This window comes from Lepeophtheirus salmonis, chromosome 10, assembly GCF_016086655.4.
Source record: "Lepeophtheirus salmonis chromosome 10, UVic_Lsal_1.4, whole genome shotgun sequence".
Taxonomy (NCBI): domain Eukaryota; kingdom Metazoa; phylum Arthropoda; class Copepoda; order Siphonostomatoida; family Caligidae; genus Lepeophtheirus; species Lepeophtheirus salmonis.
In genome coordinates, this window is record NC_052140.2 from 14499557 (window position 1) to 14524839 (window position 25283).

The 25283-nt window shown below is 32.6% G+C and overlaps 1 protein-coding gene and 1 pseudogene across 1 annotated transcript; one reads left to right on the plus strand and one right to left on the minus strand.

The window, feature by feature from the left end:
• Positions 1 to 13909: 13909 nt before the first annotated feature.
• On the minus strand, positions 13910 to 15050 carry LOC121125572 (uncharacterized; annotated as a pseudogene).
• Positions 15051 to 18372: 3322 nt separating this feature from the next.
• Positions 18373 to 19921, plus strand: LOC121125412 (compound eye opsin BCRH2). The gene is made up of 3 exons (XM_040720610.2): positions 18373 to 18777; positions 18842 to 19387; positions 19442 to 19921. The coding sequence occupies exons 1-3, from the start codon at positions 18496 to 18498 to the stop codon at positions 19754 to 19756; spliced, it is 1143 nt and encodes a 380-aa protein (XP_040576544.1). The 5' UTR covers positions 18373 to 18495; the 3' UTR covers positions 19757 to 19921.
• The last annotated feature ends 5362 nt before the right edge of the window (positions 19922 to 25283 follow it).

A 25283-nucleotide genomic window follows, 5' to 3' on the forward strand; every position in this document is an offset into this window, starting at 1 on the left:
CTAATAAGTATAAGTATAAGCTTAATTCTGATTGGATTTTATTTAGGTCTAAACTTTGGCCAAAATACTAATAAAATTCGAGCTAGGAATCCGTTTAATTTTGTATTTGGATCTGAATCCCAAGATGTGGGTACCCATAATTTAATCAAATATTTACGTCTAAAGATCCTGACCTATCGAGATCCAAGGAAATGTGGATCTGTCCTATCTTTAGTTGACATATGAGCAGTGTTTACACAATATCCAAACCTGTTAGCCTTATTCTTTAATTATTGATGATTAATTTTGGAGTATAACAACCAACAGTTCTCTTAGTTGAACTTAAGAGATAAAAAAAATATTTTTTCAGGGTACAAAAATATTTTTCACTCCTTCTTGGACCCTTTTCAATTGTAGATGATTATAATAATAATAAAAAAAAAGAAATACATAATTTGACAATTAAATATTTAAATTTTTTTAAAAGGAAACTATGGTACATTAGTGGTTGTAGTTTCCTCAATCATTCCGTATTTAATTCTCCTCTCTTTGGGGTTGAATTTCCGAATACACTCTCCCTCTTAGGTCAATCTCATCACTTTCGTATTTGGAGTCACTTTTTAAATTATTTGTAATTTTATATAATGATATAATGCATGCTGTGGGCACCGAATGTTAATCCTGTACCTTCTTCTCCGTTATTGATGTAATCTATATGTTCTCTCCCTCTGTCTTTTTATCTTCTTCCTGATTGACCTATATATTGGGCTCCAAAGTTGGGGTTGAGCAAGTACTGCAAAATATTACTCCAGCTGTCTCACAACTGACCAATATGTAGAACAGTTTTTGATTGAGTAGCACAGACATCTTTATTAATATCCAGAAATGAGCAGCAATAATCAATTTAATTATTGAGGAGTGAACATATATGTATTTATATAAACGTTTTTTTCTCATGAATGACAGAGAGGAACATTGAGGATTGGTTAGGGAGATTTTCATAAGTATGACTGTTGATTGAGCTCTGTGTATAATTGAGGATTGATATTGGCGTAATTCTTTAACGTATTTCCTACCTCTCATAGCAGCTTGTTGCAAATATAATTAAACGACATGAAAGCTACGCTGCTCTCCTTCATAATATGTCGTGTCTATGGCGTACCACACTGTCATAATGGCAGATCGGAACGAATCCAAATTTGGAGGAGAGGTAGGCAGTAGGCATTCTTCTTCAAAACACCTCAACTTCCAAAATCATTAAAGATGAAATAAGTGCGGGAGTAGAAACATATGGCTGTAGGCGAAAAGCCTACCGTATTGTTGCTACATAAGTTTTAGTTCTTCTTGGCTGTATGGAGCGTAATGGACTTCCTTATGTTATAAGCAGTCGGCATGGAGATATCAAAGGGTCTCTGATGACTTCACCGAGGAGATTGCACAAGCATTGGCATTTTTTTTTTACTCCGACATTATTTACTTAAAGGCAAGGAATACAAACAAAAATTATTTATTTTTGTTTTAACTGCGGTTTGATTGCTAAGTGATGATACCTTGTGATTAAAAATAGCATGTATAAAATCGTAATTAAATGCTATTGCAAGTTGTGGATCCCCCTGTGGTCATATTACTATTAGGATATTTTATGGAATAGAGCTAGACATTGAAGAGATATAAATCTGATTGATACAAGAAGGGAAGGTTCAAGTCCTTTTATTTGTTGGTTTCATTTTGACAATCAAAAACACGACAATAGTAGACTATTTTCTGGAATATTAAAATGGGGGTTGTTTGATATGAAACATGTACAAAAAACACTCAATCTGCCCGACTTCAACAATACTGATCTCACATTATGACCATTTAAAAAATAAAACATTCCTCAGGAAAAAAACCAAAATGTATGTGTTTTTTTTTCTTATCCGAAATGTATTTCATTTTATGTACTTATTAATGTAATTTTTAGGCATCCATTATATTTGTAAAGAGCTATTTTTTTAATAAGTATAGACTGTATATTACGTATGTATGTATTTAGTTTATAACTTTTTGAAACTCTCTTAGTCACCCCTTACATCCTTTTTTTTCCTTCTTCTCCTTTCTAAAACTTACCCTCCCGTGAAAAATGGGTTTCCCTCTGCGCCCCCTCTCTCACACACAATCTAAATTCAATTTTAGGGAAATGAGAAAAATGTCACCAACGGAGGAGTTATATATGTATAACTATATATATTAGTGTTGCAACGGTTCCTTTATTTTCAGGTTCGGGTTCTATACCTATTTGCTCTGATAGTTCCCATCTCTTAATTAGGAAGGAGATCCCTATTTATATAAAAATAAATAGTACCTATAAAGAGCTTTTGGTTCAAAAGCTAAGAAAATTATAAGAATGTATTTACAATTTTTTTTGGCAAAGCACAGAGAGCCCCGATTCGCTCTAAATCGGGGCAAAAAGCTTCAAAGGCCATATTTTTTAAGTTCAAATACCTTTATAACTACTGGAAGTGCCCTATCCAATGATTAAAATACAAATTTCCAACTTCAAACACTTATTTGGGATTGTTGAAGATCTATATGACTGCAACAATACGGTCCCAAAACTGGTACAAGTTTTGACAATTTTGTCTTCCAGGTAGTTGGCCAAGAACTTGGAGACGGTAGAATTCAGGGAATCTACACTTTGCTGTGGAATGGCGTCGTGATCATCTTCATGGCCCCTTGCTTAAAATAATCAAGGGGTTTCAAGATGGGAGATGTCCTTAGGCTGGAAATCAGCAAAGTTTCATGCACAGAACTAGTACCCATGTACAGCTAGGGACGAGCATGAATGAGTAGATTACAGAATACAGGTATTACCAATCAAAAAAGATAAGTTTGTGATGGTGATGGTACAGAGGTTTCTAAATAATAAAGAAAAATTACCTCCACATCAAATTATTCACAAGTAAAATTAATCCTACCACCGATTTCATTGTTCCCTGGTTCGATTCTTAATTTATATATATCAAGGATGCAAGTCTGTTTTCTCTGAGAAGAATGTGGTGAAAAATAAAAATAGTACTGACCTCACTCATGTGCACTAATATCTGATAATGAAGATTTCCAAAACCAGACTGGATAGGAAAGTTAAAAAGATAGCCCAGAGTTCAGGAGAAAATTAAAGTAACTATATTTATAAAAAATATTCAAACCTCTATCATGTTTAGATTATATACTATCCAATTTAGATGAGAGTATTTTTTTCATAAGTGTGGCCGACAAGATCATTTCTGGTGAGAACCTCGGCATTTGATTAATGATGAAGCTTAATTCTTTGGTGTTTGTCATTGAAAAAAGCTTTCAAACTAAGTTGAGAAACGCACCTGTTAGCTTGAAAAGATTCATTGTCTTATTAACATATTTTTTCCTATACTAAGTTTCGCTCTTTACGATACCACAAATGACGTTCCAATATAATTTTTTGTCATTTCCTCTCATGACGTATGCATTATGCATCTATTTCCCCTTTGCAGAATTCATTTGATTAAAAAAAATAAATATATATAAATATAAAGGTGACAAATCGATCGTTAATTGCACTTACAGAGTAGGAACTCAAAATTTGACCTTTTATTACGATTTTATCCCCGTGATAGTGGGTCAAAACTTCGACAGACAAAACGTAGAACGACAAGATATCGAATGGGCAAAACGTCGAATAGAAAAAACGTCGACTGGAAAATAGTACATTTCAAAATATGAAAAACAGCTTCTACATTTCACTCCAGACAATTTCCAAACTAATATTTGTATCTCACTACTCCTACATATACTAGCAATTTATACATCGATATTTCGAGCCATTTCGTGTACTACCAGACCCCATAACGAATTGAAACACACTGCTATTAATTAAATTACTTCTAAGGGCCCCTCTCAACAACCCAATTTATTCCACAAAAATTAAAAGTTATAACGTAAATACATATTCAATATTTTTTATTATTTTATTATACATTTAAACTAAACATTCTCCCTCCTACATAAACAACTGTAATGCCCCCTTAAGCCCCCCCACCGTCAGATAAGTTACCTTTAAAGACCACTCCCAACACCTAAATTTATTTCCAGGAAGTGGGGACTGCTTTTGGTTACTACCTGTTCCCTAACTGATATGAAATCCGATCCGAAACAGCATCAAATTTACAGGAACCTTTGGAATGTAAATGGGGGGTAAAATGTAAGTAGTTGCAGTGGGTTTCATCTCATTTTTGGCCTGGCGGCAACTAAAAAAACCCCTAACATTTTTTGTGTAAATAAGAGGTTGTGAGGGGCCCTAACTAGTAATGGTGGTGGGGGTATGTTTCAGGAAGGAAATGTCTGAATGAGCCCTTATTTTATGTCCTATGTTTCGTTTATTAGACGTTTTGACAGTCGGCGTTTTGTCCAAGCACCTTTTTGATATTAGAAAATGAAAAACGGTTGTTATTTTAGCTGTGTGTTTTTTTTGTTCATCATTTGTTAATTCAGTGTTTTCCCTTTAATAAAGACAATATAATTTGCAACATACCTTTTAGCAATATAATTAGTGAAATGTCTAAAAAAATTCTATATTAAATCTCTTATATTGTAATCTAAAATATAGAAGATTCTTATTTCCAGAACAAGAAATCCAAAATCATAAGATTATAGGCAGATGATTTGAAAAATAACCTTTAATTAATAGTGCCATGTCTATCTACCAACCTGTCCTTGTACTCACCTAAGGTGAGTGTCCTAGTAATAAAGTAGTGTTCAAATAAGTATACTCGTCACCCCTGGTGGACAAAAAAGTATTCATGTAGCTATCATACTGTGACAAATATTGATCAGTTCATTTCCCCACTTGGTTTTTAGCTACGTTCAGTACAAATTCACGGTCCTGTTCGTTTAGTAAAAATAATTTTTGGTAATACATATTAAAAAAACGAGGACCCCCTTTCTCAGCTTAGTGGTTCGCAGTCCAGTTTATTTTATAAAAGCAATCTTTTTTTTGCATTTTCAAAAACCAGTAACTCACTATTCTGAGATTACTGTTGTTTTCGAAACTGTTCTTTAACTTATTTTTACCAACGAGTATCCCACTTTTCTCAGAATAGCCCATTGCAAACCGGTTCCTTTTGCAAGAATCTGTTCATTTAATCATTTTCAAAAAACAAATAACTCACTTTTCTCATCTTTGTGGTTCGCAATCTGTGTCTTTAATGAAATTAAAAAAAGAAAAAAAAAGAACTCGTTTTACTCAGATTAGCGGTTTTCAAACAGGTTCTTTACTTATTATCAAAGACGAGTATCTCGCATTTCTCCGATTATTGCCTTACAAATTGGTTCGTTTCTTAATAATTGGTTCTTTTAATCATTTTCAAAAACGAGTGTCTCACTTTTCTAATATTAGCGGTTCACAAACTGTTTCAGACGAGCGATACGAAACATCACTAGTATGTATATATGTACATATATCCAAAACCATTTATGTAGATATTTTCTTCCATAGACCCCCCTTCTTTCTTTTTACATATAGAGAGCGAGAGAGTCAGGCGATAAGAGACTGTTGAAGAAATAATCATAATATATTGCCTCCCTTCTTAAATAAAAGTCGTGTTGATAAGATGGCATTGTATGAGTGTACTCCTTAACTATGTAATATGTTTGTTACACAGTCCATAGAAGTTGTATTTAATGAATTTATTCCTTTAACAATTTTCTATTATATATACTCACTTAAATTTTTTCCTATTGGTATATAGTCAAATGATTTTTTTATAGTACTTATATAGTAAAAATGTAAAATATGAAGAGACAAAGCGGAGGTTAAGTTAAATCTGTATATCTATATCTTGTATTGGTATATAGTGCTCTGTCGTACTTTTTTGTTTTGTTATATATGACTCCAGTCCCGTTCAGTTCAGTCTTAGTCCAGTCCAGTTCACTCCTGCATATCAGTACCGGCGTTACCTCGCTAACACAAAAAATGTTGTGAGCTGTATCTGTTTGTAATGAGTCAGTAAATTTTCCGCCGTCTGCAATCCTTGTAGCGGAATTAATATAACTTTTCTAATGTCTCTTTGTCCTTTAATCTTGGAAAATGAGCTCATTTCTAGTTTTGATAACTTGTTGCCAACGAGAATCAAAATTCGTAATTCCCTTTTCGTAGAAGCCCGTGCCCCTATTGGGAAAAAACTACGACCACCAATTTTCACAGGCCTATATTGAGGCCAAACTTGTATCCCCTACGCGTTGGTCATAGATAGAACCCAAGGTAGTCACTTGTTGTCAGATCGGGACTGTAATGTGGATACATTAGAACATCTCATCCAAAGTCTTGGGGCTTTTGGTACGTCAGCAGAACAAATTGCTTTAACTACTGTTGTGCAATATTAATCGAAAGAATATCGGCTCCGTATTCATCGTTAATTTTGTTGGTCGCTTTCAAGGTGCGATTCCCTTAAAATGTAAAATTTGGGGATTTTTTTTCCTTTGATACCTTCGTACTCGAAGCACAATAATTCACAACTGAACTGGCCAAGCGCAAGACTGTCCCTAAAACATATAAATATTTGTAGTATACACTCACATATTTTCAACCCTTTATCGTATGAAGCAATGTGATCAATAATGGACAAGATATACTTAGTTAAAGTAAAAAAGTGGGAAATATGAAATAAATCTTTCCCCAGCTTAATATATCTTTTAATGAAACTTATTTTAATAAATAATTAAATGCAGGATTTTTTGGGAGAGTAAATTTTTTTCTTGATAATTTTTCGTTGTTTTTTACTCCACGATGTACTGAATTCTGCAGGATACCTACATTATTACTTAAAGTATGAGTAAGCTCATCCTACCGTGGCAATTAAAGTTCTATGATGCATATAGGGCACCGTAAAGAACATGTCCTACAATGTCTTTCCCCGCAATTTTGACTCCCTGAATGCCTCTGTTGAGAAGGAGTGGGCGGATATATTCAATGACCATGTCATTAGGGCCAGGCCAAAGACATGGTGAGTGCAGAAGTAGGGCATTTGAGAAGTAATTGGTTGATATGATAGGGTATAATTATAATAAAAAATACTTCTGATACGGTTCTCGGATGTTACGCCCAGGAAGTTTAGCCCTAGGATATTCTACCTTGGGAAGTTTCGTCTTACGACATGTACACTCTCATACATATTAATTACTCAAATGCCATAATTTCATAATTAATTACTAAGGACTTCAAGTTGAAGTAAAGGAAGACCTTAAATTATTTCTGGAAGATACATTAATGCTATAATATATGTATAAGGGCGTAACTTCCCAGGGCTAAACTGCACAGGGCGTAACTTCCGGTCTCCTTCTGATTCCATTACGTAGATCTTGTTCTTGAGGAATTACTATCAAGAACGGTACATCATGAGTGCACAGAATGAATTATACAAACTCTAATTACTCCACCGTATTAATCTTTTTATTTTTCTACCCATGGAGTGATTTGGAGTGGAATGATTTCAAATTATAAAGGATTTTCAAACTCAATACATCCCTCCACTGCTTTCTCCTTTTCTTCATAACAAATAATTTTCCCTGTCATTGCCTGCTATAAATTATTTTGATTGGCGTTTTGCTATGCTGTCAAATTCAATTTGTTATATGAAGAAAAAAATCATATATATAAATATAAGTTGAAGGAATTTAAATTTGAAAAGAAGAGAAGAAAATTATTCCATTCTTCTTTCTCTCTTTGACTCTCTCCCCCTTCTCAACAAATCAGAGAATCAAGGCAATCCACAAAATGGGGGGAGCTCCTTGTGTACAATCTATTATGTACATACATATACATATATAGTTTAGTGATTTTTCAATCTTTAATGTTCTCAACATCTCTTTCTTTATTTGAAAAAGAAAAAAAATCTTCTTTTTTTTTTTCGGGGGGGGGTGACATATATACAGGGTGAAACCTAAATTAAACTTGTACAGCTGATGGAGTTTTGCAGATATCCTACTAAAAAAATATATGTAAAAAGGTCTTGTTCTTTTGGAATTTGAAAGAAGAAATGTAGAACTTCTGAGGTAATAAGGGCTCTGGACTATGTAAAGCCCTCATCGCCAGCCAACTAACAAACTATCAGCCTATTCGGGAGGATGAGTTGAGAGGTATCATCTTGGCAGCTTCACCTCACTATGTCTCTCTCGCAAGGAAAATTCCTAAATCAGGATGTGAGTCATGGAATTTTGCAGAGGAAGAAATCCGATACCTTCCATCAACTTCACGGAATCAAGTATTTTAAAGAGGGTTTTGAGAAATTTTAACAAATATTTATCATAATTATTAATTTGCATATTTACTGTTGTTGTTTATTAAAGATGGATATTTCGAATATTAGTTGAAATTCTAACCCGGAGCATTAATTATAAACTATAATGTTTATTGATGTACATTGTACGCAATTGCTCCGGTTTATTTATATATGTATGTTCTATATAATATATAAACCAAATAAAGAATGTTGAAAAAAAAAAAATAATTGATCAAACGTTTAAACCTTTTTAAGTGATCCTTCATTTACGAAAAAAATGATCGTCAATAGAAGCAATTAACCACTCAGTTTGTTGAAGTCTGGCATACCTCTTAATATTGTTTTTAGTCATGTTAAAGTTTTTCTGTTGAGGTCATATTCAAATCAAAAATAATCGAGTTTTGATCAAAAGAGGATCTGATTTGTCCTATAGGGTCTATTGAAAGGAGAAATGGTGATTGTATGTGGTCACAACATGTGTTGTCTTGCAACACTGTCATTAATTTTGTGCTCTCTCTATCTTTCCTAGCTTTTCGAGCAACAACGTTTAAACCTTTATTCAGTCCATATTTTAATCTGATGGATTTTAAACTATTTTTAATTTTGGAGGTATGGATCAGCAAAATCCTAATTCAAATTTGGATGTACTCAAAGCCTCACGAATGAGGGATAGTGACAATATTTCCTTGGAGGTGATCAATAGTTATGCGTTATCCAACAGACAAGCTGTTGTAATTGTTACAAATGAACAGCATTCGGGATAATTTTTACATAACCTATGGACATAATATCCAGTAGTGCTCAAATAAAATTTTAGGTGTGTAATAGTATAATTAAAAAAGTAAAATGCAATTATTCTTTTTTACCGACCCACCCGGTACATATTCTACAATAGATTCACAACTAAATGAGAAAGACTCGCTGATCTCCTCAAAGACATTTGTATTGAATCTATGTACAATATGTTTTGATCAAGTGAAGTTATGTACAATGAGGGAATTGGTAAGTACAAAAAACAAACTATTTTGCTATTCTTGTTATAAAAAGACACAATTTTTTTGGCATTTGATAAAATAGGTTTGCTTCTTTATTTCAAAAGGTTGTTCCTTTGTGGTAGAGTTGTTAAAACTATCTTTTGATTTAAAGGTATTAATCTTCCGTTAATGAACTCGGTAAAAACATTAATTTTTGTATGAAAAATTCTTTATTTTATGCAAATTTCCGGAAATAAAATTTGTACCCCATCTGTGTGGATAAGATTGAGTGTATTATATGGGATAATAGCTACAATAAAAACATTGGTAGCTGTCATTGTATGCTTAAGTCCTCACATTGAACCAAAAAAAAATAAAAAAAAAATCCAACAACAAATAAAAGTGAGAAGTAGATGAAAAGCATTTAAGCAAAAAGTTAGTGAAATTATACGAATAAATCCAAAAGAAGTCATTTTCCTGATAAATAAATTTATTTACGATAAATACATATTATAATGATAGCCAGTACTTATTACATAATCATCTAACAAAAAAAAAAAAAAACACTCTCCAACATTGATATTCATCTAAAGATAATCTTCTCCATCTGTCAAGGTATTGCTTTTTTATTCTTTCTGGCTGCGTACATAACTGACTCTATTTTTGCTGTTTTGGTGACTTGACGATTAAGACACTAACGAATTCCTGTTTTTGATTCTGCAGTTCCATCTCCTCTACTCTGTTAGTTAATTTATGCACAGGCGGACACAGGAAGAAGAAGAGCTCCGAATTTTCAATTGCCAGGGTACAGAAAGGTGAAACTAAAAAGTATTGGCGATAAAATGTAGATTTAAAGGAATAAGAACCATTTTTATAAATCTTGGTGTATATACAGAATACACAAGCTTTCTGTACCACGAAAATGATTTTTTTTAAAACGCAATTGTCTCTCCAACCAATTATCAGATTAAAAAAAAAAAAACCAGATGCTGAAAGCTTGATAGATTCTAATTTATTTTATTGAATAGGATCCCTTCCATCATCAATTACAGTGTCTATATTAGACCAAAAAGGTGAGTAGGCCTTCGCCACTTGATCCATTGGCAAATCGTGAAATTCCTTCTTGATCCGACTAATAAGTTCGTTTTTTTGTAGCAGGGAGTTCAAGCGCGGATTCCTAGGTAGGATCCTTGCCTTTTTCAAACATTTGGGACTTGAAATTCGACAGTTGTGCAAGAGTGTTGTTTACTTTTATTAGTTTGTAAACACGGCCACAAGGAGTAGGGCCGTATTGGGGGAAAATAATATAACTCCCTGAATAATAGTGATGGTTATCTAGCCACAAAATACTAGCTATAGAAGGACTTTAGACAAAGTTCAGTCACTTGTTGACAAAAGTGCGTAAATTTGATTACTCACTTTCATATGAGACTTTATGAAAGTGACTTAAAAAAGTAATAATTAAATTAAAAGTATTCCTTGATGTAGAATGGTACTTCCAAAAAGGAGTTGGACAATTCAGTAGGTTAATTTCAAGAGTCTACTCTTTACAAGTAATTAGAAATGTATGAAGACGATCTCGCAAGTAGACCTTGAATTAAAATTTGGATTTAAATCCATTAAAACGAATCAATTCCTTCTCTCAGTTTTTAAAGTTTCTTCGGAAAGAGTTTCTAGAGGAGGATGAACTGCCTCTCCTTATCCTCATTTAGATTCTAATGTCAAATAAGTTCAGTCCTTGGAATCTGTTTATTTAGTGGCCAAGAACTCACTCACCGAGATAAGGAAGAGCTATCTTTCTGGATCAGGAACTTTCAAGATAATACGAATATATTCCAATCATGAATTACTCATAAACACTTAGTTGAGGAAAGTGCCCAACAATTATTTTGATAAAAGTCAATATAATTTTTATGCAGGAATGATTACATTCTAGCGCCTAAATAAAGTCAACAACAACAGTCAACATCTAGAACATAATTTTTCTTCTTACAATTATTAAAAATATAACAAGTATTTTTATGGGAGCCCTCTGACCTCTTGTTCAATGGAAATAAATAAGTATGTTCTAATAGTCGGTCATAAATTTTCCAGGATTTTGGAGTTAGATACTCAGGACTCATACTTATTAATTTTTTCATTTCAATTTATTCGTTTAGTCTTTACCATATAAGTGTTTTTATTTATTTGGGAGTATAAATGGCATTATTTATTTTAGAATCCATAGGTTGTGGCTAATATCGAAGTCGTTAATTTGATCTCTTGTTGAAATATTATTGAAAATTAGTCAAGAATAGGGATTTCCATACTATGCGTACAATGTCATAATATGAGATGATGAAGTAAATCTTTTATTCATCTTTCAATTTCTTGGAGAATGATAATAATATAAAAAAAAAGTTGACATTTCATTATAGTTTCAACTTTATATGGGCATCACCATCATGGTCCTTCCAAATACATTACTTGATACTCTCATTACATTGTCTTAAAAATCATTTGATACATTTCTGAACTTTTTTTAATTAGATATGATCAATCTTCTGATCATATAAAAATATTCAAATCCAACAATGTTCTCTGTCGATCGAACCATTTGGTTAGTTTGAGAAGAACAATCAATTACGGATACAATAATGTTTGAATTAATTGACAGACTGGTTGGGTAGGAAATATCTAAGATATCTCAAGGATATACTGTTTTCCAATCAAGATAAAGTTCCTTCATTTTAAGTATTAATTTTTCTGTATCGAACATTTGTGGACGTTGTTAAATTCAACAACAGTACTTTAAAATTTAAACTTCACAAGTTCAGTAATATAGATTTAAAATTCAATCTTCAGAATCCATTTACAAATATAACAAATTGGACACCCTAATACACACCCTAAACTAAAAATTTGGAGGAAGTTTACCTATGACCTTAAACCTGGACTTATTAAACTTAAAATCTTATATGTATATATATCCTCTTTAAGCATAAACAATATCCCATCCCTAGACATGCAGTATTTATAAGGAATGACAGAACAATGAAGGAATAACACGTAAAAAAGTCTTGGAGGCCGTCAATGTCATATTTTCTACGTTTCTTAGAATCTATAAAAGAATGTACAGGAAAAAAAACTTATTTTATTTAGTAAACACAGATTGTACTTATTCTCTACGAAAAGCCCATCCCCGTATAAATCATATATATGAGGAATGACACAGATTTAAGTATGTTTATATTAAGAGCTTCAATCAAAACTATATTAAGGCATAAAAGTTATAATTTCCTTCCTTCTTACGCAATTATTTCTCTCTTTGTTGTTTTTTCCAAATGAATCAAGGGAAGGGACCCGGGATTAAGAGTAATTATATGTAACTAATCTTGCTTCTCTCTCATAATATTAATAGACGGGTATACCAATTAGAAGTAATGTCATATATAACTATTAAGAAGTTTCTTACATACTCATATGTACAAATAATAAAGAGAGAAACTAAACAAAAAATGAAAAAAATAGGATCTTGGAAAAAGTTGTAATTAGTCCCTTAACTTTTTTTGTTTTCTCATATAAGTATATATGTATATGTAAAAATCTATTTGTATGGGGGATCATTGGAAGGGGGATCTTACATACTTATGAGTTGGGATGGACATTTGGTAGAGTGCGAGGAAAAGGCGGATGCAATGCATATTTTATGATACTGAAATGACAAAGTCACAATTAAATTTCGACTACATTTTTTAATATTCTTTTAATTGGTCAACATTACAAGGTACGACAACAAAAACTCCTTTTTTAAAGTGACTAGCAATTAGGCTGTAGTAGTAGAAACTGGGTGGGCGGGGTGTTATTCTAAAGGCAAGAATTTAAATGTTTCTTGATAATACAGTTAATTGCCGTCATATGTTGAAAATTTGAGAAAAACTGCCTTTGCTCTTGAAAATAAATATTGCCCAAAATGTTTGACAGATTTTTTTCTAAAATTATACTGACTGCAATTTAACTCCCGAGTTTTTATTGGTGCAACTTATGAAAATCTGTTGATTTTGCCAATTTTTAATATAAACCAAAAACGATTTTGTTAATTCTTTTTCATAGTTTGAAATTTAAAAATTACTTTGATCGTCAATAACTCGACAAATTATGATAGTAAAGAGTTAAAATTGATGTTGTCGGTTCTAATATTATACAACTACTATAGAGTTTAAAAACGGGTAGTTTGAAACAGATTTATTTAGGAAAAAATAAAATTTTAAACACCTTGGCTAAATCTTCAATTACTAATTATTTCATCAAGAAATCATCTAAAAAAATAATATTATGTATACTCTTGATTAAATTTTACACTTTGCGTTAAATAATAATTATCCCTATAACCTTCTTAATGAAAAGTTATTTAAAAGAAAAAAAAAAAAAAATGTAGAAATTGCCAGGTATTTAAGTATAAAAGTTATGTGTATGGATATTGGAGGACTTTACCTATTTGATATGATTTCTAAAACTCTGTTTAACAAAACTTTAAATGTGTATAATCATTTTGAAATCAAAAATAAAACTTTTTTATTTTGATAAAAAGTTTTTTTGTCTTTTAAAAGAAGGGCTTTATGCTGTCGCACGATGAGTTACACAAATGATTATGTATAAGGGTATTGTCTCTGAGGATATTTTTTTTCAGACAATAAACATGGGCGATTTATAAATTAATTGAATCTTAAATCAGGGGAAATATTACTTAAAAAAATATGTTTTAAAAAATATAATGAATAATATCATAATTATTATATAGAATGTCCATATGTTAGAATAAACCAAGCAATCTGATAATAAGTTTAATTTCATAGGTATGGGTTCAACTTTAAAAATGAGGGTTGAATTGGAAGGAATATTTGGAGGAGCTCCGTGTGTACCATAAGCCAAACAAAGAGGTATGGTCAAACGTCTTTTTCCACCAACTTCCATACACTCAAGATTTAGGTCACAGCCTTTAATTACTTCACATGAGCCTTAACTGAACATAAAGGGGTTTCCTTGTAAGGTAGAATCAATTTTTTGTTATTATTCTAAAGACAACCATCATTGTACATGCCAATTTTTCCCCCTTTCATGCATGAGGGCCTGAGTGATACTGTATTTTGGAGTTTTTGGTTATTCTTTTGCTGCGGATTTGGGAGTATCGCCTCTAGAAGTAGAGGCATTATCCTTTTTCTTATTGTTCTTTGAGGGAGAGTCTTATTTTTGTTGGCTATTTTCTTTAGAATTTTCTTTTTGCAGAATAATCATCCTCATATTTGTCATCCAATTCTGAAGCAGAGTTACCTTCTTCAATATAATTCTCCGTAAAATATAATATTCCATCCTCTGACGTATCATCATCATCTACTTTCATATTGTAATCATCATCCAAGTCCTATTCTTTTGATTTTCCTTCTTCGAGTTAAGATCGGAGAGAACTTTTTTTCTCTAGTAAGTTCAAACTCTTTTTTAGTTTTTTTATAAGGAGTACCATTTAAGTTATTATCAGGCTTACGCTTGGTAATCTTGCCCTTTCCATTAACAGGGGAAGGAGCTTTCATCTCATCCTCTTCCAGAAATTCAGACTCTGAATCAATATCGACAATAACGTCTTCTGTATCCGGGATTAAATGAACTATTCCGGCGACCATGGGTCGGAATTCGATCGTTTCTGGTTCAAGGAGGAGGAAGTTATGATGAACATAAAAATTCGAGTTGTTGAGATGACAAATCAGGAATTAATTACTGCCAGCCTACACAAAATCTTGGATCAAAGAGTCGATGCCTCGACGTCAGCCATGGACACGTTAAACGAGGACTCCACAGTGTTTTCATAGATTTTGTCGGGTTGAAGAACAACACGCCAAAATTGGCTCTCTATGAATACAATGATTGACGAATACTAAGTGAATAAGAAGATGATATACCGGTCACACGTGAGCATGAGCCGGGATTGTCTCCTAGGATCACAGGATCCTTTTGCTTCTTAATAAAAGAAAACTTATAAAAATCCTCATCTACTAAAAATTAATTATTAATTATAATATACTGAATAATATCATAATTATCAAAAAGAATGTCCATGTGTTAGAACAAACCAAGCAATTTGAAAATAAATTTTATTTCACAAATTTACATTCAACTTCAAAAACTAAAGATACCAACTATCCCGAAGGGTTTATTGTTGGCAAAACAACTCAGCACATGGCCATAAGGCCCATTACCTTAAACTTGGTGCCAGAAAAACTTCACCGATTTATGGCCTTTAAGCTTGTGCCTAATCCCCCTCCCCCATCAGCGAATTGCTTCCCACCGGACTATGCAATATTGGAATATGTGGTTTCAGGGAGAGAAAGGACTTCAAAGTCCAGACTGGATGTCATCATAGTCGCGGAAGGAAGATATTTTTTTGAAAATAGATGTTGATATTATGAGGTATAATTTAATTAAAAACTACTCGGATAATGTGTATATGGTGTTCTTGATTAAGTTGACTATCTTACTGCCAAAAATGGTACAATTTGCTTAAGCAAACTGTATATAAGCTTATATGTAGAAAAGTTATATTGTCAGATAGCTCAAACAATAAACAAATTGTTAATAATTTGAAGGATATCGGTCCGTTCAAAATAATTGATACTTTTTAGGCATAAATAATAAACACATTTATTTGGATTTCTTCTCTATTCTATGCAAAAAAAAGTGGCTTAATATTGGACTTTCCATATAATTATCGAATATGGCAACTGTCAGCTTTTAATACGTCCTCCACATGGCAATGTAAGTACTGGCATACCTTGATGAGGTAGTCCTCGGAATTTGTGGCCCAGGCCTGGTAGACAGAGGCCTTAAAGTACTCAAAATTTGGATGGTGCACTTGAAAGGCCTAACTCTTAGTGTTCCACGATATAGAGTAATCAAGAGGATTGAGATCTGGGCTCTGTGATGTGCATAAGCTCTTGTCCCCGAATTGAATGTTGTTGGTATGTTTTTTTAAATTGTTTTTTCAGGTGGGCCTCTGTAAGAAGATGCCGCTCAGGAGCTCGTAGAAAAGTCCCACCCACAAGAAAAATAGTCTTCGACAATCTAGAGCGGCTGACAACTTGTCCTTGGCAAAGTCAGACATGAACATCTTTGGGATTGGCTTGAAAGGGAGCCGAGTACTCAGTAATGAGGCTACTTCAATCCTCTTCCGCTCATCAGCCATTGTCGTCGATAAAAAGTTTTTATCATAAATAAATGTTGACAGTGTTAAATGAATGGAACTGTTGTAATTTTTTTCTCTACAATCACCGAACTCCCAGTCATTAAATTTGAGTCTCAATTTATTTGCACCGTTAGGTATATATACAAAAGTCCATTTTTTCTTCTTTTTGTTAATATATAGGAGTCCCTAAATAGCATAAGAAACCCCCTCTAAAATGACAACCCTTATGTGTATGTATGTAATAAGAGATTTGAATAAGTCTTTCTCTCTTGCCAGGAATGACACAAAAGAAAAGAAGGATGTTAAAAAGAGTTTAAATCAACAACAACCTCTTGAGAAAAAAAAATAAAAATAAAGAAGAGGTCTTTTTGTTATTCCATGTATTTTCCCCCAACTCTCATCTTCATCTTTTTTTAACCCTCTGTTACTAATCATTTTGATGGTCAGTGAATTGTAGATTAGGGTGAGGCTGATCTACATAATTTATTCAAAGGAGCTTCAATTTTTTTAGTACTGTTTAGGGTCTTAATCAACCCGATTAAATTGTATTAATATTTAAACATATACATAAACATAATACATAATAAAAGGCAATTATTTTTTGAAAAAAGTGACGGGCAACTATACAAGTCCCATTTTTAGGTTTTTGAATGTGTCTCATAATATTTTATCCAGAGTTTTATGACAGATGAGAATTTAAATTCCGCTCCTAAAAAAGCGTATATAAGATGAAGACTCAAAACTTGCAGTAACATTTAATTAAAACGTTATCCACCTTCATTTTTTTATGACAAGGTTTCATTACCCAACCAAACACCACCTAAAACTAAACTAAACAAGAAAAAAGGCAGCGCGTGCAATCTCCTCTGTCCCGTTGTCAGTCACAAAAAAGGCTGAAAATACCGTTGACATATCCATTAGACTGTATAGAACATCATCCATATCAGTTCCTTATGGCCAAGTAGAAGCCAAAACTTCTGCAATAAAAATATAGCTGATTTCTGGCCTGTCTCTATTTGGCCTCAACCTCCTGGACTTGGCAATTATGGATGTCCTAAAGAAAAATGTGACACGGCCTTCTTCGTAAAAAGTTGCCAATAGGTTCACAGGTTTGTACAGGTTGTTTTTTAGAAGGAGGTCAGATTATATTAAGCTAAATACATATAGCTTAAAATATGTAATACTAAGACAACCCAAAAATTGGTTTTGAGTGTTCTTTTCTCGATTCAATAAAAATTAGGTTTATCGTAATTTAGTCATGCTACTACAAATCTTGGGTCCTATTTTGTGTATGAAGTCAAAAAACATATTATTATGGTAGGATTGTGCAAAGGCAATGGATTTATTTTTTGACACTTTCCTCCATTTTTTGACTAAGAAAAGTAATTTTTCAAATAATTCATAATTTAAAATATATATTATCCCCCCAAAAAGATTAGATTAAGCACATTCCAAACACCGTAATTTAAATTTTTAGGCTTTTTTGTCCCCATTTCCAAAATTTCAGCGATTTTACACTCATTGAAAATATTTATTTCATTCAATAAAATTGTACAGATACATTTATTTGTTTTGTAATGCCCAAAAAAAGTTTAAGTGTTATCCACTAAAATGTAAGCATTTGCTGGGAGCAGGTTCACCCTGTTCAACATAGAGGATGGGTTCATCTCCACTGCAATTGAAAGACATTTTTCCATTACTAACACACTTATATAATATATATATATATGTAATCAACTCACATTTTGAAGCTGCACAAAGGTTATTTATTTAAATCTTATTCTTTATTCATATTATAATTTATAAGAAAACAAACGATATTTACATAAAAAACAAAACATATACTTGTCTAATCAGATTATGAAGCCAGAAAATGCTTACTTCTATATAAAAGTCACTTAACAGAAAAAAAACTTGGCAGTTTGTCAAGCAACATTGCTAGCGAAATCTCGAATAGCAATATCCGTCCTGCAAAGGCCAGTTATCTATCCTACAACATCCAAATTTTATATTGACAAATCATTTTACTTCATTCAAGATGAGCCACAATAATATCCAGGACGGATTTCACAAGCCCTCTGCAGGCCTCTACATGGACACCACGTACTACAACCAATATCCTCCTGGTATGAAAATGACGGACGGTATCCCTGAGGAGCTACGGGAGGTCATTCATGCTCATTGGGACCAGTATTCTCCTGCTAATCCCCTCATTGCTCATTTCTTTGGGATTATGTTCTTTTTCCTATGGTTAATGAACTTTTTTGGAAACGGTCTCGTCATTTTTATCTTTAGTAAAGTGAAGAGTCTGCGAACACCGGTAGGGTACTCAGTCATTTATATATGTAGATATGTGACTTAAATATACAAATCGATATTTTTAGACCAACATGTTTGTCATCAATTTGGCCATTTCTGATCTCATTATGATGACCTCAATGGGACCTCCAGTAACCATTAACATCTTCCTTCAACGCTACTGGGCTTGGGGAGTTTTTGGATGTAAACTCTATGGATGTGTTGGTGCTGTCTGCGGAGTTGTTTCGATCCTAACCATGGTTGTCATTGGTTACGATCGATACAACGTCATTGTCAAGGGGTTCAATGGAACTAAAATTACGGCTGGAAAGGCTCTTATTATCATTATGTCCATATGGGGATATTCCATTGCTATTTCCGCTTTGGCACTTTTTGACATCTGGGGAGGCTACACTGTGGAGGGCCTTCTCTTTACCTGTTCCTATGACTACTTGACAGATGATGCAAATAACGTTTCTTACATCCTTTTTACCTGTTTTTTCATGTACTTGCTCCCAATGTCCCTCGTATTCTTCTTCTACAGCTCCATCGTCAAGGCTGTATGGGCACATGAAATGACACTCAAGCAACAAGCAAAGAAAATGAACGTGGAATCCCTTCGTTCCAATGTTGTAAGTTAAACCTTGATCCCTATGATTGAGTTAATTTGTATATTCATTTAACAGGATACCCATGCTGAATCCGCCGAGATCCGTATCGCCAAGGTAGCAGTAACAAACGTATCCCTCTGGGCTGGTATTTGGTCTCCATATACCATTGTGGTTCTCATGGCAGTTATGGGTAGTAAATCATCCATCACTCCTCTCATCTCACAGCTACCCTCATTCATTGCAAAAACAGCCTCTTGCCTAAATCCCATGGTATATGCCATGAGCCATCCCAAATACAGAGAGGCTCTTATGAGAGAAGTGCCCTGTCTTGGGATTGAAGAAGAAACTCCTGAAGAGATAAGGACAACCAAGGAACCTGTCAAGGCTTAATTGTCATAAAAACAGCTATATATATGTAATGATGTAAACTAAATTTGAATTCTTGAAAAAAGAACAAAAAACTATTTGTAATATCACTATTATTTTTTCATTCGATTTTGTCTGTTTATTGACGCTAAATAAACTTATTGGATCATACAATATATTTATATACAATTCTCGTTCATCGACTCACTTTCTCACTTTCTTCCTTCCTTGCTTCCAGGACCCTAATAGAGTTAAGTTGCTTATCTAAATCCCCTAGAAATTGAATCGTTTTGAATAATCTAACATATATATTTATATATAATACAAAAATGTCAAAATAGAATGGACACACAAAAAATACATAGAATAAACATTATGTAGATTCTCTTTCCCCTATTTATATGAGTACCCCCTCTTCTCCAGCTGCACATGTGAATACTGGGTGTAAACTAACAATTTGCACACTAATAAAATTTCAAAATTATGAGGTTCTCGTTTTGACAAACTAATGGTGATTTAGTCTATTAATATTATATTGTGAAAATAAATAGAGCAACGAATGAAAGTATTTGTGGAATAAATGGTTTTTGGGTTTTAAAATAACTTTTTTTATTAATGATTATTCTTAGCAATCTTAAGAATAAGGATAAAAAGACCCGATTTCTATGGATGAAGTTCATTCTGTATACACACAAGAAACGAATATAATATTGAATTGTACATAATACGTTGTAAAGAAACAATCTATTACTCTTGATAAATATCTGAGGCACAAACCGAAATTGAATAATTATGAAGCTTTATAAGTGATATTAAAATATTGAATGAATAATTTATGTTCCACTTGTGTCAAATGAACTACTACTTTCTAACAACACTAACAATATTTGTAAAATCAAATGCTTTATACTTATTTGACTAATGTAGCTTTAAAGCTGAAGCCTACTTGCATTATCTCTAATGTCATCTTTTTTTTATATACTACTCTTCCAATATAACTCTAACAATTAAAAAATATGTTAAAACTCAAAAAAGCACCATTTTAAAAGTAATTATTAATTTTATTAGCTTTTAAAAATGACAAGGTGTCTTTTACAACATTCATACCGGGTTCATAATTGAAAACTAGACATCTTAAATAACAAACAACAATATATTTAACATTTATTTCGGTAGTCATAGGTCAAAGGGAACATTTAAAGTACTTACTAGCGATAGTATCCCGTATGTCTCTGAGTTATAAGGAATCAACAACTGACAAACTTTGAATACATAACAAAGATTTAAAAAAAATATATGTAGAAGATTACTCCATCACAAATTTTCAATTTTTCTCTCATTTGATTAAAAGCACAAAAAATAAAAGAATAATGATAACAGCTGACAAAAATAAGATGGTAAGGTTGACAATGACAATAAATCTCAGACTCTTAAAAATTTGAGGATTTACAGCCCTAATTGTATCGAGGATTGAGAACCAAATGATTATAATTTACACCATTTATAAAATATTATATTATCTCCTAAAAATGCTCACTGGATATGGAATCCTTAGGCACGTCTAGTTAGTTCCCCTTGTAGGTACGGCAGTGAATAGGGTCACGTTCACAGAATGGTTTTGTTTGATTATAATATCTGGCTTTTATTTCAATTTGAATATATAACAATAATCCAAACAGTCTGGGAAGTTGGTTGAGTTATACCGTATTTTTTTTTTAGTTTCCACTCAGTACACCCAACATTTATTTCATAAATATTCAGACCCCCTTCCCCCTCCTCTTATCTTAACCATATTGATTTGATAAAAAACAACTCTAGGAGAAAAAAAAGAAGAGGAATCCTCATTTCGTAGATGATGATTTTATCAAGGATAAATCTCAACACGTAAAAAAAAAAAAGATAATTTTATTATGCTTAATGTACAGATTTATAATTCGTCTTAAAAAACAGTATATCTCTTTTAAATGGTCGAGAAAAAAACAAAAACGAGGAGCAATAATACATAAAATAATAAAAACAATAAAAAAAGAGACAATCATTTTAATGGATCAGGTTTATTGTTGTCCTTTCTACTCGCACATACAAAAAAATATAGATTAGGGGAGTTTGTTCCTCCACTTTTTGCGAATTTTGATAATCACTTGTACAGAAAAGTTGATAATGAGTACGAAAATAACCTTTGTATAATGATATTCCTGTCCAAACACTCATTATTTAAGATGGCTCATCTAAACCTTTGCAACCCGAAAAAAAGTAAAAAGCACCCTGACTTCATTTTTATTAACATGTTCGCAAAAATCAATATTTATAACAATGTTTGACATTCAATCAATAAAATCTAATTTAGCTCGGATCACAGCTTCACAATGTCTCCAGGAACATCCCACTGCCTTTTTGACCGTCCCACTGACTAAAAACTATCATTATTCTACCTCTCAGGGACATTGTGGTGTTGTTGGGACCTTCATCGGAAACCTGTTCCAATAATTGACCAGGGACAAAATAGTTAAAAGGTTTCAATTCCAGTGAGATAGGATGAGAAGAACTCGGCGGGACATATATCATATTCTCAGAATAAAAAAGTCAATGGGACAGGGCGTCCTGATTGAGTATGAAGGGTGGTATAACGTGAGCCTCTCTACTAACGTAGCCAATAACTATAACTTTCTGTATGTACTTGGCATTCATGATCCTAGGGACGTTAAAAGGAATTTTGGCCTATATCTATTGTTTCTCGAGTTATACTTCTAGGTTTGACATAATTTTTTATAATTTCAGAAGAACCAGACAATATTTTTCATTGGAGGCTTTTGTTTTAGCTTATTAAAGCCTTTATTTACCTGATCCTTTTCTCCCTGTCTGACGGGGTTTGAAGCTGTCATAGGTTGTGTTTTTATTGGTGACACGATGGAAAGGTAAGTGGGAAGCTACATCGATGCTGTCAGTTTAAATTCTTGGTTTTTCCAGTCTGACGGGGTTAGAAGCTGATCCTTGCAACGTGCATAGTTCTTATTGATGACAGGATGGAAAGTTAAGCAAGTCACTAACTACATCTATGCTGTCAGAGATTGCATTAATCGATTGGTCGGATTTATTCTCGTTTTTTTTTATTAAATTTTCCTAAACCATGAAGGACTTTGGACAATTTTGACCGCTTCCGGGTCTCCAATCTTTCGCAATATCATCTTTACTAGATACCCATCATCTTGCTTGACAAGTTTTCTGAATTTCTGGATGAATTGTGTGGTGCACCCGATCGCTTTAGCCAAAAAAAAAAAAAAAATGCACAATGTTTTATTACTGATTAAAATCAGACGGGGGGTTGTTGTCGTAAGGAAGCATAATGAGTAAATGCCGTCGCAGAATAACATTCTTTCCCGACTTAATCTCCATTAGGGTGTTTTTTTTTATTAAAAAAAAGTTTGTAAGGGGGTTGAATGGGGCCAAAGAACATTGGTAACATTTAAAAAAACTACCCTTAATACTTTGCCTTTTCTTTCTTATTTTATATATCAAATGCTGAGCTATAGCTGCACACGCTCAGTATTAAAAATGAGTCCTTTTCAGACAATTAAACAAACAGACTGACAAATTTCGGTATTTTTTTATAGATTAATCAATTTATAAATTATAAGGCTCCAAAATAGATTGAATCCTTTTAAAAACTGTTAAGAACTTTATCATATAGGTGACACCACGTTCTATGACGTCATCTAAATTAGGTTGCACATTAATTAAAATTTATTTATTATACAATTTTTTTTGAACACCAGCATTAAATAGACATTTTTTCCATTTTTTAAAAATATTACCTGGTAAATTCATTTTTCCTCATAATTAACATTCATATCCCCTCCATTTTATCAATCAAAAGTAAGCAATGTTAAACACATAATGACCTTGTCTGTAACCTTAAGTCATGTAAGAATTTTGTATAATATATATAAAAAAAGAGCTTATGTCAGTTATGTATATCAATTTGTTCCAAAGTTATTGTCGATTATCTTACCAATTGACAACGTTTCCGCAGTAGCCATGATCGAAATTGGAAAAAAAGTGGATGCACAAACCGGCCTAATGTAAATGAATTTTTTCTCTCCTTCCCCACTTAATAGTTAGTAAGAAGAAAATAGAAATGGAAAAATATAAATAAATGACTCAAGAAAGATGAACTAAAGACATTCATGGTACATATATATTAATGACCCGTGACTTTTTAAAATTTTTTGTCAATATCCCTTCATTAATAAAAATGAAACTTGACGACCCGTCAACACTAAAACAGGCTAGAACTATACTTTGCAAAATTGAATATAGATTACATTTGTATTCTTCTACGAATTAGTATTAATTTCTATCAGCCTGTTATTCGTTTAAAAGCTTAAAAGGTGGAACAAACTGGACTTAAAGTTGCCAAAATTGACAATGAAATACTCTTAAAGATATATTTTTTTATATTTTTGATACAAGAAGGCAATCTTTTCATTATTCACCAATAAATATTTGAAAGAGAAGGATTTCCCTGGGTTGGAGAAGGAGACCTCTTTTCACTTATTTCACGAATATCCAAAGGTAAGCCAGGTAGTTAGTATCACTGGTGGACTCTTGGAGTGTTCATTTCAAACATTGATTTCCAAGACTGATGAGTGGATTATGCAATTCCCTTTCCTATAATAACTTATACTAAATCGAAATAATCATTTCAAAAGTCCTTCTTGTCCTCTACTCTACACGTTCAAATAAGTCCATGATTCCTACAGGCTGGTTGGAAAATAACTTCATCTTTTGGAGAAGTTTAGAGAAAAGGGAACCCTTGTATTGTCTACGGATAGACTCAATGATCAACCTGCTACATAATCTGTGTTCCTGCTTAGGAACAGAGGTTTCAACTAGTTTTTATCAGAGATTTATCGATGTGAAGTCCAGGATTTTTTAACATTCCCTATTGATGTATAATATTGCATAAAAAGGATAGAAAAGGAAAGATAAATTGATAGTTTTTATGTTTGAAAGGGGTATACTGCGGCGCCAATATAAGTCTCCCAAGTCAAATAAATACTTTATAACATAACTAATATTCTTGGGTATCATTACTAATCCCTCAAATTTGAATACAAAGCCTATAATTGACTCAAATATGCCAATAAAATATTTACTTTTATGTGCAAATGTTTTTTTTTTAATGTTGGGGTTTTATCATTTTTGTTCGAAATTGCTTGACGCAAGGCATATTAAGTCTTTTAGAAATAGTTATCATTACTGATTACATCTTCAGTTGAAGAGACAAAATAACTGCATTTTTTAAAAGATATGGACTGCTTGTCAATACAAAAGCAAGCTAAAATATTTTTTATGAAAATTGAGTCAGGGTTCTTTTCATTTTTATTCATTCATTATTTTAACAACAAAGATTCCGATTAATAGTTTGAGTACGTGGTCAAAAATTCATTGTATCCATAAAAGAATGAGAAAATGACATGTTTATCATGGAAAAGCCATATCGGGGCCAGTATATGTCTTTTAAATCCAATAAAGCTACCACACTATAGCA